The sequence below is a fragment of the Tremella mesenterica genome (genome assembly GCF_000271645.1).
Source record: "Tremella mesenterica DSM 1558 unplaced genomic scaffold TREMEscaffold_14, whole genome shotgun sequence".
Classification (NCBI taxonomy): Eukaryota; Fungi; Basidiomycota; class Tremellomycetes; order Tremellales; family Tremellaceae; genus Tremella; species Tremella mesenterica.
The window spans coordinates 696,824-717,126 of NW_006711238.1; the positions used below are offsets into that span (position 1 = coordinate 696,824).

Below are 20,303 nucleotides of genomic sequence, written 5' to 3' on the forward strand. Positions count from 1 at the left end.
AAGTCCGTTGCGGCATGTAGCATGATCTCAAAAGAAAAGTCAATTGAACATCTAAGGTAACGACTGTGACACTGCAACATGGATCAATATGTCACTTTGGAGACTTCTGTAGGATCTCTGACATTGGAATTATATACCAACCATGCACCAAAGGTGAGTGATATCCCCTACGATCGTCCTCACCCTTATATCGCATGGTTATGGTGGTTGTCGACGCGGTCACGGAGATGTAGATGGTGTCAGGACTAACAAACAGACATGTCAAAACTTTGCGACTTTAGCCAAGAGGGGTTATTATAACGGTGTGATATTTCATCGTATAATACCTGTGAGTAAAAACTCTTTCTCTCCACATCATTCCCTTCCTCCCTCATACTCTTTACGTCTCCCACGATGATCCTGCATACCTATCGTGTGAAGAGACAAAATCCAGATTATTTGTTTTCTTCTTCCGAGAAATCCTCATTTCTGTCTGAACGTGCTCGATACACGTTGAGAAGATGAGTTGGGAGGGTGAAGAAGTATAGAAGATGAGCCGCAGGGGCAAACAAGTGTAGATACGATGAGTTGGGAGAGTGACAAATCAAGAACAAGGAAGATTCGAACATAGATGAGATATTGAGAAGCTAAGTCGGGTTAGTGAAGAAATCAAGGGAAAGGAAGAAGATTCGAATATGTATGAAGAGAAAAAAAGCAAAAAGAACTGATATATAGGGATTCATGATACAAGGTGGTGATCCTACCGGTACGGGTAGAGGTGGAACTTCGATATTTGGGAATAAGTTTGAAGATGAGATTTCACCGGATTTGAGGTTTGTAGGAGCTGGGATATTAGCCATGGCTAATTCTGGTCCGAATACTAATGGTGAGTTACATTTCCATTTACTCTTCACACATCATCATTCTCATTGACTTTCCCCTCTTCCCCTCTTTCTTTCCTTACCTCTTCTATCTCCTTGACTTCTTTCTTGTCATCCACCTATATCTCACATCGCTCTTCGCTTCCATTCCCTCGCTCACCCAATCCGGGCGAGAGTTGTTTCCACCTATCCTGAAGTTTCAGTATCTTTCACTCTCTCTTCACCTTGAGTTTTAAGCTTTTCGTCACTTATCGTCATAAACTCATCGATCACATGTCATGACTTGAATCTCCTTTGGGAGACTGTACTGGTACACCTCAGAAGAAAGTATTCCCGAAGTAACACACAGGTTCTCAATTCTTCATTACCCTCGCTCCTACTCCTTTTCTCGATGGGAAACATACCATCTTCGGTCGTGTAAGTTCAGGGATGAAAACCGTTCAAAGATTAGAAGCGGTACGTACGGATAAAGATGATAGACCGTTGGAAGATATTAAAATACATAAAGCTAGAATAGGACAAGATCAATCACAAGCTTTAGCATTATCATGATATGTATCTTTCGTACTTGTATGCTCTCAGTTGTCCCTACAAATCTACATTTCGCTTTACACTGTATTGGCAACAGAATTGGAATTAGTAAGATTGGTATTTGATGCATTGATGCAATAATGTAGATGAAATGATGTCTTACTATACAAGAACAAATCAATCATATCCCCTTCCAGACCTCTTTTTCCCTTCTCTTCCTTTAAAATGTTTCTTATCCATCTTACCCCCACTCATCCCACTTGATCCCGATTGAACCAAAGGCATTCCATCCGGTCCTAACATTCGTTGATGTGGATACATAGTATTTCTAACATAACCCTGCCCACCTTTTTCTTGCTGATGACCTACCATCACAGCTCTTGGTGATGGACCTGCTTCATTGAAGAATACACCGTCCAACGCTTGAGCTTTCTCTCTTCCAGGACGCATAGGTGCGGAAGCTGCATTAGCTCGGATTTGTTGGGAAGTATATTGTCTTTGAGATGATCCTACGCCATCATTTGAGGTTCCGACGGTAAGTGTGGGAATTGTGTCGAGAGAGAGGGAAGAAGAAGAGGGGATGAAAGTATCTGCGTTTTTGGAGACATGAGTCACAGGAGCACGTTTACGACCTTCTTCAAATCCTTTGTTTAAATTGGTCAAAGTCTGTTGACGAGATATACGCATAAAGTCATCTGACTCTATACCGGGAGGAGGATGAGCGTAAAGAACTTTGGCGTTGACATAATCTTTGAGGATAACACGGGCAGCACGAGAAGTATCGGGCATACCGAAAGAAGCTCGAGTCATACCTCTTGCAACTACAAGTTAGTCATCTTGATCCTCTTCCTCCATCTTTCTCGTCATCCCTCCAAATGCTCTCTACCTGATCCCGACTACATACGATGACTCATTGCCATGTGGATTCAGAGAGCGTGGGGAAGATTTTTGAGGAAGCACTTTGTGTGTGGAAAGGCGAGGTAGGACTCACTAGCATAAGTTGACAAAAGTTCTTCCCATCCCACATGTCCACTGCCACCCTCATCAACACCCTTCACATCAATCCTTATTCCATAAGTCCCTTCCAGAATCTCCTGAGGGATCCGACGACAGACCAAATCCGTGGGAGCGGAATATTCCCTCATCTGATCGATAGGTAATATCCCATCGACGATCATGTCCGCTTGAGTATTTGCGAATTGAGGGAACACGAGACCTGGACAGTCACACAGTGTAATATGAGATGTGAGGAGAAGAGTTTGGAAATGTTTAGTTTTGCCCGGAGTGGAAGAGACGGAAACTTTTTTCGCTCCTAGTAAAGCGTTGATAGTGGATGATTTTCCCACGTTGGGGTATCCTACTAAACCCACCATCAAAGTCTGGGGAGTGGGATCGCGGGATGTGGCAAAGTCTATATGGTCAGCTTGACACTGTGAATATTGTGCAACTGTCTCTTCCAGATGAAGAGTGATGTCCGAGGAGATGAATGAGAGATGAAGAGTGTCATACCGGAAAGTGGTGGTGCAGCACTTTGGAAGAGATCCTCTAATTCCGTCACGGATAGAACTCTGGTTCGTGAAGTCTCCACCTCTTCAGCCTTGGCCTTGACTTCCTTGGCTACCTCAGCCAGAGGTACATGTTCGCCATTTGACAACCTCTTCTCGACAGGATTGTCATCTTCAAGATCATCTTCATCCTCTGTCGCCCAGTCCTCCTCCTCCTCCTCTTCTTCGTCCAAGGAAGCGTTCTCCATAGCCGAAGGCAACTCTGTGTCAGCCTCTACGTCCGACCCTTCTTCAAATTTCGAAGTATCTTGCCATTCCTCGCCTTCTCCCTCCTCCTCATCTTCCTCCTCAATCTCACCCTCGGTCGATTCATCCATCTCCTCTCTAGCCCGTATTTTATCGGCTTGTTCTTGTGCGGCAGCAGCATTGGAAGCAGAGAAGAAGGCGTATCTTATTCCTTCCTTCTCAAAATAAGTCGCCCAAGCCTCTCTACACCATTAGTCATCCCCCGAACCATCAAGAAGATTTGCCCACCTCTGATCCAAAGTAAGCAAATCAGCTTTGTTGACCAATAACAAACTGGTTCTTTTTCCTTTTCCAGGCACAGCAGCGTCTTCACCATCATCACCTATTTCCTTCACGTAACTCTCCAAATCAACACATCTGAACCCCAGAGGATTTCGAGCGTCTACAATTTGGACGATGAGGTGAGAACGTTCCAATACACGCCAGAGTTGTCTCCATAATTGAAGATTTCTCTCAAAAGGTGTCAAAAGCAAATTACTACCTTCTGCCAAGCTCTTCATCAGCGAAAACTCCCTTGCAGTCTACAGTAGAACAAGATAGACATACTGTGCTAGATCACGTCGCCAATCGAGAAAGGAGTCCCGTTCTTGTCTCTCTAGCTCTTGTCTGGTCGTTCTTCTCGTCCATGGAGGTCTAACATCAGTCAAAATAGTGAAGAATCATCAAAGGTTTCTGTAACATACCGCCTAGGCACACGGAGATCATGTCGGAGATCAGATTTCTTACGTTCCACTTCATGTTCTTCTTCCTTACTGAGAAGAAAGGGGTTTTTAGCTGTTTGACCTGGAGTACTGACTATTCGTAATTTTGAACGTTCTAACTGATCAGCTCATACCACCCACATGGCGTTCCAGCTGACCTGTCGTAAAATCCGCATCGGCCAATGCTGCATTGGCTAAGAACTCGTCTAAGTCTCGTTCTTGAGTGATCGACTGTAATGGATTTGATTCGTCGAGTGTGTACTACAATATCAGATATATATCTTATCCGGAACCAAGCTTCAGAGAGATATAGCGATGTTAGGGAGAAGAAAGACTGACCAGTTGGGTAGTGTCAGGCTTGGTATGTGCTTCCTTTGCTCGACGATTGATAATGGCCTTTCCCAACCCTGAAGAGGATGCCTTGGTGCGTTTAGTAGGCTAAATAGATTCAGTACGCATAGCTTCAGAGTATGTTGTTCAACTCACCATGATGCTTGTGCGACTTGCAATACCACTCTATTCGTAGTGTGTTGTCGAAGATGGACAGACGCAGAAATTTCAGGACCACTTTTCATCATAGGAAAGCGGAGATGTTTTCCGAACTCCGTTCACCCATTCCCGATTTTCGCCCATCTTACTCCAAGTTTTGAATCGAACAACTTATCATATCGTATCCTCTTCTATACATAATGTCAATACCCCGTCGCGCCCTCTTCTCTCTCAGAACACCACGATATGTAACACTTGTCCCTCGATCTCGTTTCTTTGTCTCTCCAACCACCCCTCCTACAACCGGAGAACCTCTATCTGGCGATGGTGGTGCTCCCTCTAAAACAGTCTCTTCCGCACCGTATGTAGTCAAAAACCCTCCCACCTTCCCCGCCCCTGCAGATCCATTCGACGCTCAAAAACAACAACAAGAAAATCAACAACCGAAAACATATTCTGAAAGCACAAAAAAGCTCGTAATGGGAGTAGCCAAGTTGTTCGGGTATAATTCCAGAGCTAGTACTGCTATTCGTGAGACTGGACGGATGATGAAAGGTATAGTCGACAGTGCTCAGGCCGATCGAGCTTTCTTCTATGATGGTGTGTTTCTCTTTTATTTTCCATCAGTTTCCCCTTTCCCTTTCACTCTCATTACGTTCTGCCTTTCTGCAGGAGAGCTTAATTCCGTGAGATTAGAGCTGACAGAATAAGAATGCAAACTCCCACCGACTTTTCAAACTTTTTTCCAAATTCATCTTCTTTACTTACTCATCCTACTCCCCCGTCTCAGAGCTCTTCCAGCTCATCAGGCTCCTCCCAAAACTACTATACCCGAACCACTATCACCTTCCTCACCCTCAAATACCAATACATCCTCGTCAGAAGATCCAAGTGGGATCAGTCTTTCCAAACCCAACTACGAAGCCTACCCCCTCGAACTGCTCAATCACTTTTTCGAAATGGCCGAATCGGAAATGCGTCAGGTCCTCGGAAGGGGAGAACGTGAGAGGGTGGTACGTAAGTATCTGATGGAGTTTGGAGAACAATGGAGAGGTTCAGGTCTCGCTGTGGATTATATTCTCGGATTGGGACAGAGTGATTCTGTTGAACTTCGATCCAAAGCTGATTTGGAACTTGCAGGATGGGTATGGAGGAATTTGTTTCAGTCAAGAGGTATGTCAGCTCCTGATGGAGCATTGACGGAGGTGGAGAAGAATCCAGTAGAGGCAAGATTAGAGCTATTGTTACCAGAGCAAATCGAATTGGTGGTAAAGTTTATACGTCGGGAAATGGTCAGATTAGATAAGATTTCTGATGTTGATGTCTTGGCGGGGAATATCGGAGTATGGGGAAAGGTCAAAGAGTAATCAGTCCTTGTCACTTTTCTTTTCATGATAGCATGATGGCATTATTGCATTATGATACTTCCTTACTCGGATAAAATACCCATGTTCACGCGATTTCAATGACTCTCATGCTCCCAACTGTTCGTCCAATCGGATTGTCTGACCATCATCAGTGATGATTTTATATCTCACTACAGTGTGAGCTTGTGTGTGACCATGAAACCATTACAAGGCTCACCTATTCTCCAAGCACCCTCTTGCTTTGGTCTTATAGAAGTGAAGTAGACAGTACCCGCACCTATCACTTAGCCAAAAATTTCAGACATGACTAAACGTACCATGTGATCCCCGTACTCGAAAACTAAGATCAACATGACCTTGCATGTTGTTAATCTACCGTCAGCCTTGTCTCCTCTCACAATCCGTCTTTGAACAGGTCACTCACACTTCCGGAAATCCAAGGATCTCCAAAACCTTCTTGTCAGCTGCGTAAAAGTAGAATTCATGCACTCACCCCACCAGTTATCCGCCAATCTTACATTTTCACCTAAGACAGAAGCGACTTGAGCCGAGTTTCGTAGTTGAAAAGTCACCTGTCTCAAGACAGACGAAGCTAATCGTTCTACCCATTAACAACTGCTCCCACTATATCTCAAGGTTTTTCACCAGTGTTAGTCGCCCACAGGACGAATCCCACGCAAGCGCTGAGACACAAAGCTCCAACGCCTGCATCTATCATGTCAGTCTTCCAGTCTTTCCAAATAATTACATATGTGATTTCGAGAAGGTTCTTGTAACTCACACATTGGCCAACGTGACTTCTCACTTAGTGATCTTCTAGTATGAACAAGATCAACTCACCCGTAATTTTGGTAGATCCTTCGGACGATCATACACCATTCTGGGTCTACTTGGACCTCCAAATTCTTCCCCTGTCATACTCCCCGGTTTAGCATCATTGATTTTGGTTGTTTGACCCGGTTTGGTCCAGAATTGAGGAGGGGAAGAAGAAGGTAAACCTCTAAGGTTTTCCGGACGTTCGTGAACTTGACGAGGTGATGCTTTCTCACTAAATGTAGTCGGCTCCAATTTCGGAGTTTGACGAGAAGGATTGGAGAGTCGTATAACGCTCTGACTGAGAAATCTGATATTTGCCCTTTGCATATTGTTGATTTTTGTGTGCTATGATGGTCAAGTTCACCACTACTACTGACTTACTGTCAGAAAAGCTACTCTAGTTGGGGGCTGATGGACGGTCCCCCGCGCCCCGGTTCCGCTAAATCGGAAAGTCAGTTGCCGATTGTTTACGTCAGCAGATAGTTCTGACTTTTGACGCGTGCGTTTTTATCGTACCACTTTCTTTCTCTAATTTTCTTATTTTTTAGTAAGGGAGAACAGGAGTGGAGAGGACAAGGTATATAAGAAGAATACATACACGAACAGAAGAACAGACGATACAATGGCAATTATAATGGATGGTCCTGCTGGGAAGACGAGAAAACGAAAATCAAAATCTGAGCTTAAGTCGGAACAAATTTCGAATGGACATTCCACCGCTTTGCTCAAAGTGAACGCTGTACCTACTGAGCATGGGAAAGAGATGGATAAGAAATTAGATCAACATGAGACGTAAGTTAAAACCTCTTTTTCTTCACCTGCTTCACGTACTTGAAAGAGAGTACCTGAGTAGAATGTACTATAAGGAGACGAAGAATGCTTGCTTTGACATCAACTAATGTCAGGTTTGAATTTGGAGGTCCGGTCGGTGTGACAGCTATGATGCTTTTGTTCCCCGTTCTGATGTGTGAGCTCGTCGACCCTTAAAAAGATGATATGAGCTGACTAACAGATTATCTCTGGATATGTTTATGGTACTACAACGGCAAATTTGTTCATCCTACTTCTTTCGATGATATCCGACCTTTCTTTCAACGAATGGGACAACACATTTACGAGGTCAGCTGCTCTCCGACTCCATATCTTCAGAGAAGAGGTATGTGTATCGGCTGATATGATCAGGGTGCATATCCAACAAAATTCGCTTGGGCAACATATCTCGGTCTTACCGTCATTCAACTTTTCCTAGCCGCTATCATGCCCGGTGTCATGCAAAACGGTCTTCCAGTACCTTCACTCAACTATGCCGTCTTACCTTATCTCTGTAACGCATGTTGGTCATGGTATACCACCTTAATACTCGCCTACGTATTCCATACCACCGGTTTCTTTCGTCTTCCTTGGATAGTAGAAAATTTCGGTCATCTAATGACGGTCGCCGTCCTCACTTCTTATATTTGTTCCGGATTCATGGACATTTTCGCTAGGACGTTACATTGGGGAGGGAAACCATTACGTATGTCAGGAGTATGGGTTTATGATCATTTTATGGGTGTTTCGTTGAATCCGAGATTAGGACCGGTGGATCTTAAAATGTTTGCCGAAGTCAGAGTTCCATGGGTTTTATTATTCCTCATCGCTTTGAGTGGGACGGTAAAGCAATATGAGGAATTGGGAAGAGTCACACCGAATATGTTGTTGTTTTTGACAGGATCGGGATTGTATATCAATGCTTGTGCAAAAGCGGAACATATGATTCCTCAGACTTGGGATATGTTTCATGAGAAATTCGGATGGATGTTAATTTTTTGGAATATGGCGGGGGTGTGAGTTAAAATCTCTTTCCCCTCGTTATCTTCGTCTCGTCTCGTCTTGTTCTCTGCCTCTACTTCTCGTCAATCTACCCTGCGCTACGCCACTCCCACGTTTCCTTTCGTGTAATCTACCTAACGTATCCCTCTCGCTATAGAGTGGAACAACCTGTCGCCGTCATATTCGAGGAGACTGATATTTAGCCCTTTCACCTATTGCTACCCCGTCATCGCCCTGGTTCGCGCACCTTCCATGGAATCTTACGAGCTTTCCCGTCCCTTGGCCGTTATATGTTTCATCACCCTCTTCACCGCTTACTACATCTTCGACTCATGCATGGCTCAAAAATCCAACTTCAAAATGCAACAGCAAGGCGACTATCATCGTCGGTACGCATTCCCCGTCGTTCCCTGGTCTGTCGTAGAGAACCCCACGTACATTCAGACGGCTCATGGGAACAAACTTCTCACTTCAGGTTGGTGGGCTTATGCAAGGAAGATCAACTATACGGCCGATTGGGTACAGAGTTGCATGTGGGCAATAAGCGGGGGTTTCATGACTCCCATCACTTGGTTTTATCCCGTGTTCTTCTTGGCAGTGTTGACACATCGATGTCAGAGGGACTTTGAGAAATGCGCTAGGAAGTATGGAGAAGATTGGGAGAAGTATTGCCAGGTGGTCAAGTGGAAGTTTATTCCTGGTGTTTACTAGGAATTTACTCTCACTTCCATTGGATGTTGCGAGGGGCAATTGTTAGAGATGAAGAAATGGATCGCTCGTATACCCTTCATAGAATACCCGCTTGAAGAAATGCATCTCGTCATGACAAGTCACACAGAACCTTCGTACAAGATGAAAAGGAAAGCACAATCGATAATTGAGGTGAGATCACAGAAAAATGTACGTCTCCAAATACCTCCCGACCATTCCTTCAATAAGTCTCATCGCATCACATACACTCTCACGAATGTCAGACGCTTATCCTCAAAATTGAAAAAGGGTCAAAAGGGAAGTACGAACAGCTTGGTTATCGCCGTGAAGACGGTCAATATGGGGGACGGGAACGCGAGACTCCTCATGGCGTAGAGGGGAGAATCGAACTTTTATGTCCCTGGGAGTCAGTTCTTTCTCATGGTAACTTTTTCCCATCAAGCCAGTCTAGATCATTGTGAATTAAAGTCGAATACCAAGCTTTCGGATTGGAAAGTGCTATGATAGGAGACGAAGGAGGTGCTAGATGTTGTCAAATGGAAAGATCACTCACCCCGGTTCACTGAAGAAAGAGAAAAAGTTTCGATCGAAAGAAAGGGGGGAGAGGCGGGAGAGAAACTCACACGTCATAATTTCTATTCTGTATTCTTCACGTGACCTTATCACTATCTTCCCAATCAAGGTTTCAGCTCGGAGCAACCGGGTCAACAATCCAGCCCATCCTTTGTTTCTTACCATTCACGATCATAAGACTATACACGCTGGGAACAACAGAAAGTTGACAAGGAAGGAAGGAAGGATGTCGACTACTCCTAGACCTAGGTTAACAAGTTTGCAAAGTGAAGGTAGTTTAGCTCCTTCTGCTTGGGGAATACGACCCCCTTCACCCAGTGTGAGTTTTTGTTCGTCATATTTGCTTACTACTTTCCAATCATGTTTCACTCCTCCAGCGTGTCGTCATATTCACACACCATCGATTTACTCTGGTCATTCAGATATGGTTCAAAAATGATCAGAAAGGGGTGAGAGGAATCAAAAGCTCATGTCAAGTACTCTACCACCACGACAGGTTCAAGAGTCAACATGCCAGCTGCTCATTCCCTCATCACACGTAAAGATCTCCGACAATCTATATCATGTTTCGAAGACCTTATGGCAGCTGCTAAAGCTTATCGAAACGCTCTATTAGCCATGTCACATGCCACAGCAGCTTTCGCCTCTGCCATGGAAGCTTGTTCCAGGTGAATTTCCCTTCCTCTTCCTCTTCTTCTCAGATCATGATCACACTTAATTTGGAGTTGGGAGGATCTTTTACTGATAATCAGACTAAAAGGTTGTAGAAATGCTAATTCGGGACTTGCCGGAGCTTCAGGTTTACAATATCTTACTGGGAATCATGAACAAATACTTGCAGATACTGTCTATCGACAATTTGAAATACCCCTTTTGGAAGCTTTGGATCATTACAAACTCATCACTGCCGATCGATTGGCTTCGTATGAGAAGGCTTTACATGAACAATCAACAAAAATACGGAAGACGGAGGCGGAGAATTTAAAAGTTGGTAGAAGACGGAAGAGAGATTTACAAAGTTTTCGATTGGCTTTGGCGGAGTTACAAAGCCAGGTGGATGAGTTGGATGCACTCAAGGCGGGGTATCATGAGGAGGTTTTGGAGGGCGAGGATGAGGTGAGTCAAGGTCATATCTATGTCTCCTTGAGTAAAGTTGCCACTCTGCTACTTTTTCACACTCACTTTGCTGCCTCCTGGGCCAACTTGAATCAATTGGAAGGGTTGAAGATCATCGCTGATAACCAGATTTGGGATACAGTCTTGCACAAAGTAGCATTCGTGGTCCGGAGTCAACTCGACTTTTACGATAAATTATCGGGCAAAGCTAGTGATCCTATATTAGAACCTCTGGTCATGTCCATACCCGATCCATTCGATACGTACGGTCCACCTAAAGAAGATGGTCAGATCTTTAGCGTTCTAGCTCCGTAAGTCTTCCTCTTTGTCTCAACAACTCCGACTGATGAGCATGTAGACTTGGACTCTTGGATTCTAGCGTACCCCAATCCCCCAATCCCAATCTCACTAGAACATTGCCTTCTTCCGGTACTTCTACACCAGGAAAGACCTCGCCACCTAAAAATGTCCCATTCCCTTCCGCCGTCATGTCACCTTCAAAAGCTCAGACAACAGTGATTTCCGCCATGGGAGAGAACGGATGGGGGGACCGACAAGGTGGGGATAGGGCAAGGAGAGAATTAAGTGTGATTGATGAGCAAGCAAGCTCATTGGCCAACAAAGAGGAGGAGGAGGAGGATCAAGAAGCAGGATCGATCTCACAGATGGAACAGGCTCCTTTGCAGTCTTCACCAACGTCGAGTATATCCAGGGAGGAAGATAGTACTGCTTCAAGACAAGAAAGACAAAAAGCGCCTGATCCTCAGACTCAGATTGATGAGCTCCACGACGTGACGCCGACTTCACCAACAATCGATTTTCCTGACGATTCTTCCACTGTGGAAAGTGATGAAAGACGACAACCGTCAATACCCGCTTGACCTTGTTGCGCATCCTATCTGGGCTCTGTGGTTGTTGTAGCACGTAAGATGTGGTATTCATGATCTTGTTATGCATTCATTGGCCATGCTTGCTGTGCTCCTGTCCCACACTCTCAGTATCTCCACCTTGGAGTGACTCTAAGTGGGAATGACGAGGAAGTGCCTACCTGTACCTCCGCGTGGTGTCGTGCTGCATTCTGCGTTCACTCGCCACTCAAAATAGTGAACAATCTCGCAGCTGTCTTCTTTCCTTTCCTCATAGTACACCTCCTCCCTCTTCGGTTCAACAGGGGGAGGCAATCTTTACTCTCCTCTTACTGCCAACATTACCCCCCGAGGTCAACTTTACGCACCAAATACCGCTCAGACTCGACGTCGAGGCAGCTCCGCCAAGGAGAAACACCACCATGTCACTACCTTCCTTCCCTTCCCCAAACCCTTCCTCATCTCCCATCCTCGTCACCGTCCCGTCCAGTGGAGCTGGGAACCATCTACCCGTATGGCTTCTAGTACTCTGTGGAACCTTTACCGCTGTCGGTAAGTCCTTCTTATCGGATCATAAGCTAACAACTGACGAACCAGCCACTGGAGTATCGGTGATGTCTATAACTTTGCAATTGAAGAATTATAGGAAACCTCCTTTACAGAGAGCGGTGGTACGGATCATGCTCATGTATGTGAATCATCTCCCCGCTCTTCACTCATGAGTCACTCATTGCATTAAATCTCCCAGGTCGCAACTCGACACTTCAGATCTTTCCCTCATTACTTGACCTCGGACGGACATCCATTTCTTGCTCGGAGCTTGTGGTTGGGTATATGTCATATATGTCTCACGCCTATCGATATTTGCGTGTGATATGTGATATACATATCGATTCTTTTGTGTATGAAGAGGCCAACCTTAAACATCTGTTCAAGCTGATACACAGGGTACCGTTATACGCCATTTCTTCACTTATCGCAATCTTCTCTCTTGAAGCTGCGTTCTTCATCGATGCCATTCGAGATTTGTACGAAGTACGCCGCTTTCCCATAGGACCACTTCATTACATACCCACTCTGGTACTCTGAGCTGGTTGTCCTGCCTGAGCAGACATACACTTGCTATTCCCAGGATATCAGGGGTTAGCAAAGTGATAGAATTTGGGACATGAAGGTCTATGTCATTGTTATGCTTATGTCTAGGCTTTCGTAATCTACACTTTTTTCCAACTTCTCATCACCTATCTTGGAGGCGAAAGATCTCTCCTCATCATCTTACATGGTCGTCAACCTATCCCACATCCATTCCCTGTAAATCTTTTCCTCCGACCGATGGACGTGAGTGATCCATGGACATTACTCAATTTGAAGCGTGGAGTTTTACGTGAGTACCCAATCCCTTTTGTCATCTCTTCGTCTACTTCAACAGCTTCAAATGAGTCACTGCGGGGATAGAATATCTTGACCCCTTTCTGGGCTGGATCAATTCTGGTCTGGAGAAGCACAGGAGATTAATTCTGCAGAATACGTTCAGGTAAAACCACTCCTGGTCATCGCCACAGCCATCCTCAAGGCTACCGGAACATATCGCGAGGGTAAATTCGCTGCCAGCTCTGGGTACACCTACGTGTCTATCGTTTATAATCTTAGTATTTGTTTGAGTCTTTAGTACGTCACAAAAATTTGTTTCGCTTTACTTGGCTCATTTACAGCTGCTTGGCCATGTTCTGGGTATGTGTGAATGAAGATCTCAAACCTTTTCGACCTGTCCGTAAGTTGTCCTCACTACGCTTACACCCATTTCATTTGGGAAGATGCTGAATATCAGCCAAATTCCTCTGTGTCAAGGGCATCTTGTTCTTCTCTTTCTGGCAAAGCGTCCTCATTTCCATCCTCACCTCTTCAGGGGCCGTCAAAAAGGGTACGTCCTCCTCACGTGGAGAAAACCCTCAGTTGACTGTCAGTCGGCCCATATACCGATGCCGAGCATATGTCGCTGGCTCTGGTCGACTCACTCATATGTTTCGAAATGCCAATTTTTGCTATTGCACATGTGAGCAATGGTGCTGGATCGAGAGACCACAACTGATGGACAGCAATATGCTTTCCAAGCTAGTGACTACATCGATCCCAATCTAAAACATGCTGTGAGTCAAGTAGGTTTGACATGAAGCTCTCGTCCTGATGATATTTCAGGCTCGCCTCCCCTTCATATACGCCTTCCGTGACGCTTTCGGTCTCAAGGACGTATGGGAAGATACAAAACATACCATCCGTGGCCGTGGTGTTTCCTACCAAGCATATGAGCCAGCCGAGGGCGGTCTACACTACGGTCTCGGTCGACAGAAACGAATGCGTGCCGGGTTACGTTATGCCAAAGGTGGGACTACCAAATACTGGGTACCTGTTTCTGGCGATGAGGCTCGGATGAGGGGAGATCCAGGTCCACTTGCTCGTGTCAAACGACGTATCGATGAACGACTCGCGGAGAGAGAAGGTTATGCTCCGTTATTACCGAAACAAGCTCACGATGTCGTTCGTGATGACCCTTCTCTTCCTCGGGGACATGAACTAGGTTCTGCCGGATTGTTCAGCAGTGATTCTGAGAGTGATGCTCCAAGTCTTGAGTTTGATTCTGTGAGCGAAATCGAGGATGAGATGTACGAGCGAGCGAGAAGGATAGGATATGCAGGGTTTCCAAATGTCGACGTGAGCAAAGAAGAGAAACAACGTCAATTACGACAAGAAGAAGAGGGTATCTTGAGGGGAAAATGGACAAAAGGTGGGTCAAGTGATGGGAGGGCGGTACCAAAGAGAAAAAGACCAAAAGGTGATACGGGTGTTTATGGGGGATGTGAGTTGATCCATGACTTAAGGTTAAATGGGTGGATCTGGCTGATGTACAGGGGCGGATAGAGTTTCTTCTTTTTCTAAAGGAGGAATGAGTCCTACTAGCTCTCTAAGATCGGGTCGGAATGTTGGTGGTCCATCTAGAGATAGGGAACCTAATGGAGATGGAGAATGGTTGTATGACGGTGATATAGAAAGACCGGATGCTTGGCGTTCAAATTCTATCGGTGATGCTCAAATGAGATGGACGAAGAAACCGAAACCTTCTAAAGCTTCTACCACAAAAACAATTGTGACCAATGGAAAGACGACTTCTAAACCTGAAGTAGCTCGAAGACCTTCACGTCCTAAATCTCCCTTTTCTATCGGATCTGATGAAGATGATGAGATTACTCCTACGCAGACTCGAACACTTAAACCTATAGGAAAATCAAAAGGAAAGTCAAAAGAATTACCTAAAGACGCCGTAGATCTAGTAGTGGAAGATTCTAAAGCTGTTGAAGATGCTAGAGAGAGGGAAAGAAGAAAAGGTGAACCTCAAAGTAATGCTCCCACTAGGATATTCCGACATGAAAGAGATTCCTCAGGAAAAAAAGCTTCACCTAGACATCAAGAGGTAGAAGAAGTGTTTACACCAGATATTGACGAAGGTACAAGAAGAAGTGAAGTTGTAGCTCCTGAAGATAGGGTAGATCCAGTGGAAGTGATGGAGAATATCGAACAGAGGGTTTTAGAAGCTCAAACTCCGTTATATACTCCACACGAATATGACGAAGATAATCCTTGGAGTTGATAATCGTATACGAGGACGGTATATATCATCATTTCAGTTCAATGTGTTTATGAAGTTGTACAACATGATTACTTGTATTATTTTCCTGCAAACATTTTCTCGTGAAACAGATAGATGGAAAAATCCCGGATGAAATGGTTTTGATCAATCAAGATCTCCAAACATACCTTCAACTTTCACACTTCTTTTCTTACCAACTTTCTCACCTTGTATCTCTTTCTTCAATAACCTATACTCTGAATCCTCTTCTTCTCTATCTTTCTTCACACGAGCTTCGAATGCACGTACTAAACTTTTATCTTCATCAACTTCCCCTCGAGCTAAACGTTCTTCATGTTCACGTTGTTTCTTCACATCTCTTTTGATTCTTCGATCTTCTTTTCTGGATTTTTTATCTTTTTGTACAGACCAAGATTCACGCATCTTTTCTTGAATCTTGCGTTTCTTCTTATCTCCTTCGTTGGGAGGTGGGAGAAGACGTTTCTTTTCCAAAGCGACCAGACGGGCGTTTTCACGATCTTTTGAAGAATAAGAGAAATTATCCCACTGATATAAGTCGTTTCCTAATGTCTCCTCTATGTTACTGGTCACCCAACTCTTCCCTAATATACCTTTCTCCACTCTACACTCTCCACTCGAGACAAACTCGAGGATATTTACTCATTACCTTCCCGTGTGATGTTATCTCATCATCTCACCACCTGCCTAATGCTGTGACATGACATGAGGATGCGTTGGAAACGAAGAAACACTCACATCAATATCAGCATCTTCCCAAGGTGTGATGAAATCTCCTTTTTCTTCCACCTCGGTATCTCCTTCTGAAACAGGTAGAGTCTTGGCTGGGTTTGAGACAACTGCACTTCGCCTTTTACGCCACTCGTTGATCTCTGGCATAGCAGGAAGTCGAAGTAGACCGTACGACATTGCCATTCCGTGAAAATCCATATCGGAAAGTCTGAAGATGAAAGAAGCTTCGTGTTTCGTGTAAGCTCTCAAAGACGAGACATATGCTTTTGCTCCCTTTTCGTCAGCTCTCAACTGGGTACTCTCGTCCCAAACCTTCCACTAACGGCAACGAGCACGGAAGCTAGACACACAGAGTCATCTGAGTCGAGGCAGAAGGGAGAAGAGTGATTGAGAGGGTCTGATAGGTAGTGTACTTACCCTGTCGGCTAGCTCTCGATCCGTTTTCACCACACCTCGGATTTCATCCAACAGCTCCCTTGCTCCAATATCAAGTCCAGGATGTGACGTCACCTCTTCCAGTTCCTCAGAAAGATACATCTGCTTCGTAAGGGGCATCTTCCTCACAGACATGAAATCCACATAATCTTCTTCTCTCCCATTGGTCAACAAAACAAATGCTCTACCTGCTCTACCTGCCCGAGCCGTACGTCCAGCACGATGAGAAAAAGCCTTTGGATCGGTGGGCGGATCGTATTGTATGACAACGTCTGTATCTTCAAAATCGACTCCTCGGGCAGCGACGTCTGTACATAAGAGCACAGCGGGTGAGAGGTGGGTAGAAGCATGTGAGGTAAAGTCGTTTAGTGCTGTGGTTCGGATCCAGGGAGGTAGGTCACCGTGAAGTGAGGTGAAATGAAAAGTGTGCAAAGTGTTTAGTTTGGTGAGTATCTAAAAGTATCAGCTCCATTCTGTGACCTTTTGCGTATCTGCTTGTACAGAAGCTGGGGATGATGGATGAGTAGCGGAGGGGAAAGGGGGACGGAGAGTAGGTAATGAAGAAGGAGAAGGGACATACTCTATAGAAATAATCCACCGCTGCACATGTTGAGAAGTAAACGATAAATTTTGCTCCTCCTTCTCTAGCCTCTTTCTTCAATAATCTGAAAAATTGTAAAGTCTTCTCCCCCGGACCACACACAAGATACTTGTTTTCCAACCTCGCAGGTAATCTCCTCTCTTGCCCTTCACCATCTCGCTTATCTCTTAAATTCACCACGATCCTCACAGGATTCCTCAATCCAATCCCTATCAACTCCTCCACGGCATCCGTCATTGTAGCTGAGAAAAGATGAGTCCGACGTTGTTTAGGTAAATGTCCCATAATTCTTTCGACGTCTCTTCTATGATCTGGTGAGGATAGAAGACGGTCTGCTTCGTCCAGAACTAAAACATCCAGGTCATTCACGCGGACTTGTGACAGACCACGGGGAGAGAGGAGGAATGCGGCTAATCGACCTGGTGTACCAACAATGATATTGGAGGAAAGGGAAAGGAAAGTTTCGTATACCTCTTGAGTTCCCGATGTGACCAGCATGGGTAAAGAGAATGATTCGAAGGTTGGAGAAGGGGAATCAGAGCGAGTGGGATTGCAGTGAATAGTACTTGAAGTTGTGGGGTCTTCAATAGGGGGTGGAGGGGGTTGTACGGTTGAAAGGAAACGTTGGAATACGGAATGTATTTGAACAGCCAATTCTCTCATGTGGTCAGCTATAGTCAGTATCACTCTCTTGCATAGCTCACCGAGTAGGAGCAATGACTATAGCTGCTACTTCTCCTTTTTTGTACTTTCTCTCAGCCCGACAGAGTCGTTCCAATATGGGTACGACGAAAGCCAAAGTTTTGCCAGAGCCAGTGACGGCCTAGTAGTGAGCCCATCTGACAAATGGTAGCGGCACATTCAGCTCACCTCCACCACACAATCTTGGTTCTTGATAGCTCGTGGAATGGTGGAAGCTTGGACAGGTGTCATATTCTCAATACCCATCGTGACTATGGCTTCTGATCTGGTCGTCATTTTCTGCTCCTGTTTCCGTCGGATGTATGGGGGGGGGGGGGGGGGGGGGCAAGACAGGGGAGGAGACTCACATCCAAGGCGTGAGGGACAGTTTGGACCAAGATCCCGCCATGGCAGGAGCGGTCCCGAGTGGTTTACTCATCTTGTCTTCACCGTCCAAATAGCCAAGAACGGGACAAATAACACCAGTAGACCTATAGTGATCTTAGTGAAGGAAGGATAGCAAAATTCGTTCTCGCCAACTTTTCAGAGCACCTGTTGCTGCGGCGATGGCCGCCTCCTTCAGCTCGCCCTCCGCAATGTTCTCTCAGCGACGTCTAGCAACTAGCAAATAACAACCAGCATAATATCAACACTTTCAACGCTTGCAGAAACCTATTCAGCCCTCAAGTATGGTCATGTACAAAGCCATGACTTCTATCTTAGCTCAATCATCTCGGTCTCGTCTTTTACGGAGCAATATACCACGGACAATGATGTCCGCCCCGCGTTTCCGTTCCAGCCGGCCATACAGCTCAACTCCGGAGGAAGAGGTTCGTCGAGCTAAAGCCGCCGTAGGGGTGAGTTTTGCTTAGATGGGACCTGATTCATTGGGACGAGCTGATGGAGAGCCATTCAATTGGCGAGCAGCAACTCTATTCGTTCTTACCGGCGCGGGATTGTATTGGTATTTTGAGTCTGAAAAGGCTAAAGTGCAAGAACGTCGACGTGAGTAGTCTGTGTGTGACTTCCTTGTCAACTCTTGATATGCTTTCATCCCCGGTACCATCCTGTTCCGCTCCTAGTTGGCGGATCAGGTGGTGAAGAGGGGAAATTGTCAATCTTACAAGCTCTTGATATAACATACCGGGGGTCCGATGGCGGAATGTGATCGTCTTGGAACATACCTGATAGATAAAGTAGTGGAAGAAGTTGGAAGGACTGTTGGGAGATAAGCAAGTTGAAGGCTGACCATATAGGACAAGAATTACTTTCCAAATCAATTGGAAAACCTTCCATCGGAGGACCTTTCTCTCTCATTACTCATACTTCTGAACCATTCACTGATAAAGATCTCCTAGGGAAATGGACATTAATGTATTTCGGATTCACGAATTGTCCTGATATATGTCCTGAAGAGTTGGACAAAATGTCAGAAGCTGTGGATATGATTGGGAAAGCTGAGAAAGGTGGAGAAGTGACACCGGTATTTATCAGTGTGGATCCTGCTAGGGATACTGTGGAAGCTGTACGGACGTATATCTCTGGTAAGTCACAGCTTACACTTTTCTTCCTCCTCATTCCTTGCTCTGCGACTCATGAAGTCATTACTCTCCATTTTCATTCTTCTCAATATCCGCTTGGTCTTCGCATTGCCTCCTCGATATCACTGGCTGTGCACCTGACAAAGTCCAATGTGGGAAGAATGTGACTAAACAGGCGAAGGTGACGCAATCTGTTATGATGATCAGCGTAATGAGTGAAAAACAGTTGTGCTGATGGAAAGACTTCCATCCCAAGATGATAGGTCTTACAGGAGATTATGATGCTGTCAAAGGGACTTGTAAAGCCTACCGAGTGTATTTCTCAACTCCACCGGATGCTAAACCAGGTGACGATTATTTAGTGGATCATTCGTCAGTCGTCCTGAATCTTGCTCGTATTCCCTCCTCCCTTCTGTTCCATTTCCGGATTCATCTGCTCCCTACACTCATCCAATCATCAAAAAGCTCTTTACTTGTCAGACTCGTATATCTCCTCTCACTTCACCCAATCTGGCCCAGGAAGGAATCGTAATTCGCGTCTGGCTCTGAGGCATCAGTATTGCTCAAAGGCATCCGTAGAAGCAGAGGGATGCAAGTCACTAACCCCTAGTATCTTCTTTTACCTAATGGATCCCCTCGGACAATTCGTGGATGCATTCGGGAAAAACACAACAGCCAAGGAAGTATCAGAAAAGACGTTGGACGCTATGTCAAAATGGGAGCAAGCGGGTGGGAATAAAGCTGCAGGAGTGTGAAGGTCGAGTCATTTGTATGGAGATTAATATGAGCATAGTACACATTCATCTACACTCCTCAAAACGCATAAAACAATTTCCTAATTTTACCATTCCTTCCCCTGGAGTAAATCATATTGGAGGTATGCACATCACATGATCTTCCTTCATAACATCTAGCACTTCTACCGCAAAACCGGATAATCCCGTCACTTCTGTAATTATTCCCCTCACTTTTTCTCCGTTTTCCCAAAACACGCCACTC

The 20,303-nt window shown here is 45.2% G+C and overlaps 9 protein-coding genes across 9 annotated transcripts; 6 read left to right on the forward strand and 3 right to left on the reverse strand.

The window, feature by feature from the left end:
- Positions 1–78: 78 nt before the first annotated feature.
- TREMEDRAFT_45730 (uncharacterized protein) lies at positions 79–1,431 on the forward strand (the record flags this gene model as incomplete). The annotated part of the gene is made up of 4 exons (XM_007007474.1): positions 79–153; positions 257–328; positions 715–865; positions 1,210–1,431. 4 exons carry the CDS (start codon positions 79–81, stop codon positions 1,410–1,412), a joined length of 501 nt encoding a protein of 166 aa, XP_007007536.1. The 3' UTR covers positions 1,413–1,431.
- A 137-nt stretch (positions 1,432–1,568) lies between these two features.
- On the reverse strand, positions 1,569–4,392 carry TREMEDRAFT_65488 (uncharacterized protein; the record flags this gene model as incomplete). Its single annotated transcript, XM_007007569.1, has 9 exons — positions 1,569–2,212; positions 2,383–2,802; positions 2,901–3,385; positions 3,431–3,694; positions 3,749–3,835; positions 3,886–4,018; positions 4,062–4,164; positions 4,243–4,341; positions 4,390–4,392. The coding sequence occupies 9 exons, from the start codon at positions 4,390–4,392 to the stop codon at positions 1,569–1,571; spliced, it is 2,238 nt and encodes a 745-aa protein (XP_007007631.1).
- Positions 4,393–4,871: 479 nt separating this feature from the next.
- Positions 4,872–5,759, forward strand: TREMEDRAFT_65489 (uncharacterized protein; the record flags this gene model as incomplete). The annotated part of the gene is made up of 3 exons (XM_007007570.1): positions 4,872–4,992; positions 5,104–5,409; positions 5,452–5,759. The coding sequence occupies 3 exons, from the start codon at positions 4,872–4,874 to the stop codon at positions 5,757–5,759; spliced, it is 735 nt and encodes a 244-aa protein (XP_007007632.1).
- A 64-nt stretch (positions 5,760–5,823) lies between these two features.
- On the reverse strand, positions 5,824–6,924 carry TREMEDRAFT_74761 (uncharacterized protein). The gene is made up of 8 exons (XM_007007624.1): positions 6,600–6,924; positions 6,541–6,556; positions 6,405–6,470; positions 6,253–6,360; positions 6,184–6,212; positions 6,077–6,131; positions 5,977–6,036; positions 5,824–5,929 (listed from the first exon to the last, which is right to left on the reverse strand). The coding sequence occupies exons 1-8, from the start codon at positions 6,900–6,902 to the stop codon at positions 5,865–5,867; spliced, it is 702 nt and encodes a 233-aa protein (XP_007007686.1). The 5' UTR covers positions 6,903–6,924; the 3' UTR covers positions 5,824–5,864.
- Positions 6,925–7,126: 202 nt separating this feature from the next.
- TREMEDRAFT_45737 (uncharacterized protein) lies at positions 7,127–9,098 on the forward strand (the record flags this gene model as incomplete). Its single annotated transcript, XM_007007475.1, has 5 exons — positions 7,127–7,367; positions 7,481–7,542; positions 7,588–7,694; positions 7,758–8,401; positions 8,591–9,098. The coding sequence occupies exons 1-5, from the start codon at positions 7,198–7,200 to the stop codon at positions 9,096–9,098; spliced, it is 1,491 nt and encodes a 496-aa protein (XP_007007537.1). The 5' UTR covers positions 7,127–7,197.
- An 805-nt stretch (positions 9,099–9,903) lies between these two features.
- On the forward strand, positions 9,904–11,287 carry TREMEDRAFT_15956 (uncharacterized protein; the record flags this gene model as incomplete). The annotated part of the gene is made up of 5 exons (XM_007007408.1): positions 9,904–9,990; positions 10,149–10,339; positions 10,424–10,787; positions 10,917–11,098; positions 11,146–11,287. Coding segments are annotated over 5 exons (966 nt in total), but the record flags the coding sequence as incomplete, so codon positions are not given.
- Positions 11,288–12,075: 788 nt separating this feature from the next.
- TREMEDRAFT_34766 (uncharacterized protein) lies at positions 12,076–14,569 on the forward strand (the record flags this gene model as incomplete). Its single annotated transcript, XM_007007413.1, has 10 exons — positions 12,076–12,205; positions 12,251–12,341; positions 12,601–12,688; positions 12,857–13,037; positions 13,177–13,321; positions 13,366–13,424; positions 13,482–13,574; positions 13,618–13,706; positions 13,750–13,800; positions 13,850–14,569. The coding sequence occupies 10 exons, from the start codon at positions 12,076–12,078 to the stop codon at positions 14,567–14,569; spliced, it is 1,647 nt and encodes a 548-aa protein (XP_007007475.1).
- A 734-nt stretch (positions 14,570–15,303) lies between these two features.
- Positions 15,304–18,205, reverse strand: TREMEDRAFT_45742 (uncharacterized protein; the record flags this gene model as incomplete). The annotated part of the gene is made up of 8 exons (XM_007007476.1): positions 15,304–15,842; positions 16,053–16,087; positions 16,172–16,290; positions 16,552–16,934; positions 17,062–17,740; positions 17,787–17,905; positions 17,953–18,049; positions 18,132–18,205. The coding sequence occupies 8 exons, from the start codon at positions 18,200–18,202 to the stop codon at positions 15,441–15,443; spliced, it is 1,905 nt and encodes a 634-aa protein (XP_007007538.1). The 3' UTR covers positions 15,304–15,440.
- Positions 18,206–18,536: 331 nt separating this feature from the next.
- TREMEDRAFT_65494 (uncharacterized protein) lies at positions 18,537–20,059 on the forward strand (the record flags this gene model as incomplete). Its single annotated transcript, XM_007007571.1, has 5 exons — positions 18,537–18,620; positions 18,672–18,768; positions 19,020–19,307; positions 19,547–19,676; positions 19,915–20,059. 5 exons carry the CDS (start codon positions 18,537–18,539, stop codon positions 20,057–20,059), a joined length of 744 nt encoding a protein of 247 aa, XP_007007633.1.
- Between the last annotated feature and the right edge of the window lie 244 nt (positions 20,060–20,303).

Excerpts from the sequence above, each read along its gene's own strand:
- TREMEDRAFT_74761 (XM_007007624.1), bottom strand. The coding sequence starts at position 6,902 with ATGCAAAGGGCAAATATCAGATTTCTCAGTCAGAGCGTTATACGACTC. Across the intron at positions 6,213-6,252 it reads ATTGGCGGATAACTGGTGGG|GTTTTGGAGATCCTTGGATT; the intron begins GTGAGTGCATGA and ends GCTGACAAGAAG. Across the intron at positions 6,037-6,076 it reads TCGAGTACGGGGATCACATG|GTGCGGGTACTGTCTACTTC; the intron begins GTACGTTTAGTC and ends GCTAAGTGATAG.